The sequence below is a fragment of the Trichechus manatus genome, unplaced genomic scaffold (genome assembly GCF_000243295.1).
Source record: "Trichechus manatus latirostris isolate Lorelei unplaced genomic scaffold, TriManLat1.0 scaffold00106, whole genome shotgun sequence".
Classification (NCBI taxonomy): Eukaryota; Metazoa; Chordata; class Mammalia; order Sirenia; family Trichechidae; genus Trichechus; species Trichechus manatus.
The window spans coordinates 5,034,147-5,040,731 of record NW_004444042.1 but is presented as its reverse complement, the minus strand read 5'-3'; the positions used below and the strand labels follow the sequence as shown (position 1 = coordinate 5,040,731).

Here is a 6,585-nt window from a genome sequence, read left to right as displayed (position 1 = left end):
GCTTCCACGGAGCACTCTGGCTGTACTTCTTCCAAGACAGACTTGTTCATTCTTCTGGCAGTCTATGGTATATTCAGTGTTCTTCGCCGACACCATAATTGAAAGACATCACTTGTTCTTTGGTCTTCCTTATACGTTGTCCAGCTTTCGCATGCATATGAGGCAATTGAAAATATGGCTTGAGTCAGTGTACCTTAGGCCTCAAAGTGACATCTTTGCTTTTTAACACTTGAAAGAGGTCTTTTTCAGCAGATTTGCCCAGTGCAGTCTGTTGTTTGATTTTTTGACTGCTGCTTCCATTGGCATTGATCGTGGATCCAGGTAAAATGAAATCCTTGACAACTTCAGTCTTTTCTCCATTTATCATGATGTTGTTTATTGGTCCAGTTGTGAGTTTGTTTTCTTTATGTTGAGATGCAGTAAATTTATATAAGGTAGGAAAATTAAAAGTTACAAAACTTGATTCCTCAATTCAGTTGGAATCAAGATAATTGAGTAAATGCAATGACTTCTAGTTCCTAGATATGCTCTTGTTTCTATGCCATTTAAAATTTATTAATCTCTGCATCCCGTCTCCTGTTTGGCAAAGAAACAATCTGTTTTTGGTCTGGCTTTTTTGGCCTTGCCACTTTCATTAGGTGGTCCTGTGCTTCAGGAAGCTTCCTGATATCCTAAGATATAATGTGTCCCACTTAGAAGCACTTCTTAAACATGCCTCTCTTCTAGTTATGGATGTTTCTTGGAATTCCTGGCTGTGGCTGCTTTCTGCTTTTAAGCCTTTTCCAGCTGATTTGAACCCTTCAATCTTGTCTGTTTAACTCATGTCTAAAAGTTTCCAGTTTACATAAGGATGGTCCACATGTGTAGATGGCTTGTCAAATTGATTCTTATACTAGACTTTGGAACCTTGGTCTTCATCTCTGTGGAATGGGGACAAGTTGTGTTTTGTTTAATTTTTTCTGGGATCATGTAATAACATAAGCTGGTAAAAGTCTTGTCAGACGTGTTGTGAATGATCCAGATGTTTCTTGGTGATAGCTTTCCTGTGGCACTACTGTTTTCTCTGAAGAGGAATCCTACAGAAGAAAAAGGGGAGCAAATACCCCTCTCTTTCCCCAGACGCCGATACTGTTTTTAGGCCTTTGACTTTGTGCCATGAGGTAGTCATTGGCCTTTTTGGCTAGACAGGCTCATTTTGAAGCCAGAACAGGATGATCAATGCACCATTGGCATCTGCTGATCAAGAAAACCCATATCCATGTGGAAATTTATAAAGACTCCATGGCCACCAAGTTGGAAGTCCTTATCCATGGTACAGGACTTGGTCCTGGCACCATCACTAAGAAGCTGTATTACGCTGGGCAGGCCTCCGGAGTCACAGCTTCTTTGTTTTGACAATAGGGTCTCAGTGATTTAGTCCTTGGTAAGTCTGAGGAAAGACCTCAGTTTCTCCATCTAAAGCTCAGCCCCTCTGTTATATCACAGAGGCCGTGAATGATGATGTTAGGTACAAGATGGTGGTGCATGCAGGGGTGAAAGGGATGGGTTTTCTGGTGAGCACATGGGCCTGGGAGTCAGTATGAATTGACTATAGAAGAAGCTGCTGATTGATGGATGTCTAAGGGATATCTTGAGGGAAGTTGAAGTCGCCAGATTGATTAGGGGGCTTAGCTTAATCCCTGAAATGACTGGGGACTTGTATCCCTGGTCTGTCCTTGGCATATGATTTCCGTCTTGGTTTGGAAGCTGAGCTTTATTTACTACACAGCGAACTATGAAGAAAGATGGGTCCCATGTAGAAAGGGGAGAGATCGCCAAATTGAACTTAAAGCCCTTTGGTTTTTAGCCTGTATCTTCCCGAATCAAAATTATTTTATTGGAATTAGCCTCGTGGAATGAAGTGACTGAAGGAGCATGAGTACAGGATATTGTGTTATCAGCAGTTTGTCTGCATTGGATAAGAGAGGGTTGAGGCATGATTTGAAAGACTGAGGATGCTAAGGTGCAGTGTTGAACCATATGAGTGCTGTTTTTATAGTTGTAAAACAATTGAATATTGGTAATTTTATATGCTTAAGCCTAATTTGAGGATGTGAGATGGCTACCATATTCTTGTTCCCCGTTAGGAAATACACAACCCCCTGCAAAGTCTTAGACTCACTTCAAGGTATCCTTGTCTATATGAATGGAAGAATGGGATATGTAGGGTGACAGCATCAAGGCTGTAGCCATGTGACAAGCCTAAATTTCTACCAAGGGGAAGGGGCATCCCATAAGGATGTATATATGGTGGCCCACTGGCCACCTCTGACCCATAGGTTTATTTTATCAGCTTTTGAATTCGTGGCCAGTCCTGCCCACAGCATGCTGTCTGTAAAAACAGGTTTCAAAAGCTGCATGGTTGGAGTAGTGAGAGAGGTCTCTGGTTGGTGTAAATGGTTAAGCACTTGACTATTAACCTAAAGGTTGGTGGTTCAAACCCACCCAGTGGTGCTGAGGGAGAAAGACCGGGCAATCTGGTTCTGTGAAGATGACAACCAAGAAAACCCTATGGAGAAGTTCTACGCTGTAACACATGGAGTTGCCATGAGTTGGAATTGACTTGATGGCAATAAGTTTGCTTTTGTTTGGAGATAATGAGAAAAACCACTGACCTCACAGTCAAGAGTTCTGGGACCAAATCAGTTCAGCCTCTTAATATTTGGGCATACACTAGGAACTCAATCAGAGTAATAGTTATAATAATAATAAAAAACAAAATGCCTAAGGAAAAACCTCTGGAAAGCAGAGTGCAGTTGATTGCAACAATTTCCCTGGAGAATGGACACTTGGAAGCTCGGGGCTCACATCGCCGCTCTCTTGCCTCTGGAACAGCTTTGTTCGGGGTGTGGAGGGCATTTTATACACAGTGGTGACAGGATGGGATTGGCGGTCGGGGGAGGTTTTCTTGTCCAACCCTATTTGTTCCAGCACCCTGCAGGTTGAGTGCTGGTAACTGCATCTGTTGTGTCTTTTATGAGGTAATGTGAATAACAGGGGGCTTTTTTGGGGGGGGGAGTTGGAGACAGTGAGGGGGAGGGAGAAGGAGAGCCAGAGGGGCAGCTGGAGGAAAGGCCCCTGAGTGGGAGGCTGATTGCCGCGATTATATCAACATGCTCTGACATGAGTTTTTTTTTTGGACACCTGAATCCAGCCAAGTTCAGTCCAATTTCCATTGTGCTGGGGGTTAGTCTCCATCATGTGGGCTGTACCAGGACAGGGGAGCTGTTGGTGGAGTCCCTGAAGCCCCCAAAGCTGATCAGATCAGGAAAGCAGCCTCAAATGTGACCTTTTTGTGCGCGAGGAGTATGCATTTAAAGTTGCGGAAGCAATCATCGGATCAATGACTCAGGGTTGTGAGCAGCTGGGTGATTTCCGTTTGCCACATTGTTTCTGTTCCATTTAATTTCCAGGTGTCCTACATAGGCCAGGACTGCAGAGAAATTCCAGAGCACCTCGGCAGAGACTGTGGACATTTCGCAAAGAGGCTCGATCTGAGCTTTAACCTTCTGAGGTATGTAACCTTCCCGTGAAGCTGGCCAGGCCTGGGAGGCCCATTCCCCCGGGTACTTAAGAGCCCACAGATAAAAGTAAAATGTTCCAGGTCTGCATAGGGTGTCCTTTCATCCAGTACAGGACTCTGAGACACGTGGAATTGCACCCCAAAGGTTTGACTCTGCTTCAGATTATTCCTAGCCTTTTTGTGCAGCTGAAGAAGCAGTGAGCATTTGAGCATTGTCCCTCTCCCGTGAGTTCCTATGAGAGGGCCATTATATTTTCACTTGTTCTTTTCCTTTCTCACTGACACCTGTGCAGACAAGTCAGAATACTCTTGGGTAAAGAATGAGATAGAACCACCAAGAGAGTTTAGGAGGTGTGTAGCTATGCTTTTTGTTTTGGATATTCCTGTCTTCCAAAGCATTTGCCAAGTCACAGGTAGGGTGTGTGTGTGTTTTCTTTCTGTGCCTTTTTATGAATTGGAACCTTAAGTGTTTGTGATGATGATTTCTTCCAGATGGTGTTTCAAAGGAATTCAAAAACTGTTGGCATGGGGTGGGTGGGAGGGGAATTCTCTACAACTGTTCCAATTTTGGCAAAAGGTAAGTGTGATCTGGTATATTATCCCAATGGAGAACACAGTTATTTCATGCCTTCCTAAAGGGTTATGAATTGTGACTGGTTTGGGGGCTTCAGAGACGGAAGTAGGAGCTACTGGGAAAGCAGGTATCAGTGGTTCCAGTTGGGCCTTTCCCCTCAGTGCCTTCCTTGAGAGCTGTGCTGATTGGAGCAAACTGTTGGGGTAGGAGAGACCAGGAGCCCGAATCCCTCTCCAGGGCTCAGGCACTTTCCTGCTTCCAGGCTTTGGAGTCTTTTCTTTCCCAAACTCTTGAGTCAGGGCACTTGGGAAGTAAGAATTTGAAGGAAAATGAACAAGATTCAGGCCATTACGGCACCAAAGAGTGAGGGGGATTTAAGTTCAAGCTAAGCCAGCAGATCTTCTCAGCCCTTTGCTCAGGAGCAAGGCGACGCTGAGGTGTGTTTTCTCCAGGGAGTGGGAGTTGAGAGGGATGTGGTAGAGGGAGAGTGGGGACCGTGTGTGTTCTCTCCCTGACTCCCAAAAGGCTTGTGTGTATCTGGGGAGTTGTAGAAACTGAAAAATGGCAAAGTAATACATAGGGATGAGAGGACACCCAATAAGTGGTGACTCTAAAGAAATTAAGGATGGAGCTGTGGGCTGCTGACCAAAAGGTTGGCGGTTGGAACCTACAGCTGCTTTGCAGAAAAAAGATGTGGCAGTCTCCTTCTATAAAGATTTACAACTTGGAAACCCTATAGGTCAATTCTCTTCTGTCCTGTGGGGTCACTGTGGATTGGAATTGGCTCCATGTCAGTAGGTTTGGTTTGGGTTTTTTGGTTACTGGAGGAGAGAGTAGAGTTCACAGCCTACACTGAGACGTGTGTGCTCCTTAAATAGCAGCTCCGCCTGGATTCCGGGTAAAAGTTTCCTTTGTTTGGGCATTGGAAGGACTCTCTCAACATGACTGTGGCCTCCAGGAGCTGGGGGCAGTGTGGCCTGGGGCTGCTGTCTTGTGAATGACTGGGAGGCAGGATGTGGTTTTGAGGAGGACTGGGCCCTGGGAGGGAGTGTGTCAGTGGGCACAGGTCATGGGACTGGGCTGTCAGGTTTGAGGAAACAGAGCCGTCTTTGTAACACCAGGGCTCTGCCTTCCTTTGGCAGAGAAGGGGCTGGACCTTGGGAGGGGTTTATGTGTGGTGGCGTAGGTGGAGAGAAGAGGCTCTTGGCTCTGAGGGGCTCAATCTGTAAGGATTTATAGTGGGAAATAATGGGTTGTGGATGCAGGAACATTTAGTGAGAGGAAGGTTAGTAAAATGGATTCAGAGGGAGAGCAGTTGTGGCTTTTATTTTCCTTTGTTGAGAGGAGAGATGTTTCTGTAGTGCTGAATTTGAGGAGCTATGGGATCTGGTCAGGAGCCTGTTCTTTTCTGTGGTGGTCAGTGTGTGATCTACAACTGGGGTATAGCTGCCTTGGGGCAGGGATGAGTGGTGGAGGGGTGAAGGCTAAGGTTCAGGAAGAGTTTACATTTAGGACTTGGTTAAAATGGAGGGAGTTACAGACCAGAACGGAGAAAAGCAATCCTGACTTGACTCAGGTGCTTTTGGAATTAGATCATCTTTGACCTTTACCTAGCTGGAGGTGAGGGGAGACACCTTGGTGTCTTGGGTGTCTGAGGAAGATATGAGCTTTTCAGGAACTGGCTTCTATCTTTGTCTTCAACTAGATCAAAATCAAAGATGTTTTAGATTTTTAGTTAATTTCTCTTTTAAAAGTAGGAGGGGTAGAGAATGGGAAGAGAGAAAGAAAAAGGAGATAATAAATTTACCTCCCAAATACATGGGTATGTAACAGATGACCCAATCCCTGTAGGCTTCAGGGGTCATAAATTTCTGTTCCTATCCAAAGGAAAGATTTTTGTTTTCTTTATGTTGAGGTGATGTTTGAAAACAAAAATTCTCACAACTGGACCAATAAGCAACAGCATAATAAACAGAGAAAAGATTGAAGTTGTCAAGGATTTCATTTTACTTGGATCTATAATCAACACCCATGGAAGCAGAAGTCAAGAAATCAAAAGATGCATTGCACTGGGCAAATCTGCTGCAAAAGACCATTTAAAGTGTCAAAAAGCAAAGATGCCACCTTGAAGACTAAGGTGCACCTTACCCATGCCATAGTGTTTTCAGTCACCTCATATGCATGTGAAAGCTGGACAAAGAATAAGGAAGTTCGAAGAATTGACACTTTTGAATTGTGGTATTGGCAAAGAATATTGAATATACCATCAACTGCCAAAAGAATGAACAAATCTGTCTTGGAAGAAGTACAACCACAATACTTCTTAGAAGCAAGGATTGCCAGACCATGTCTTACATACTTTGGACATGTTATCAGGAGGGACCAGTCCCTGGAGAAGGGCATCATGCTTGGTAAAGTAGAGGGTCAGTGAAAAAGAGGAAGACCCTCA

General features: G+C 44.5%; 1 protein-coding gene across 2 annotated transcripts in view; it reads left to right on the top strand.

Annotated features, from left to right (window-relative positions):
* The window catches only part of LRMDA (leucine rich melanocyte differentiation associated), a 1,317,293-nt gene that overhangs the window by 5,115 nt on the left and 1,305,593 nt on the right, over window positions 1–6,585 (top strand). For both annotated transcript variants that reach the window (XM_023737659.1, XM_023737658.1), the window contains exon 2: window positions 3,453–3,553. In XM_023737659.1, coding sequence (XP_023593427.1) covers window positions 3,453–3,553 — 101 coding nt within the window. The remainder of the gene's footprint in view (window positions 1–3,452; window positions 3,554–6,585) is intronic.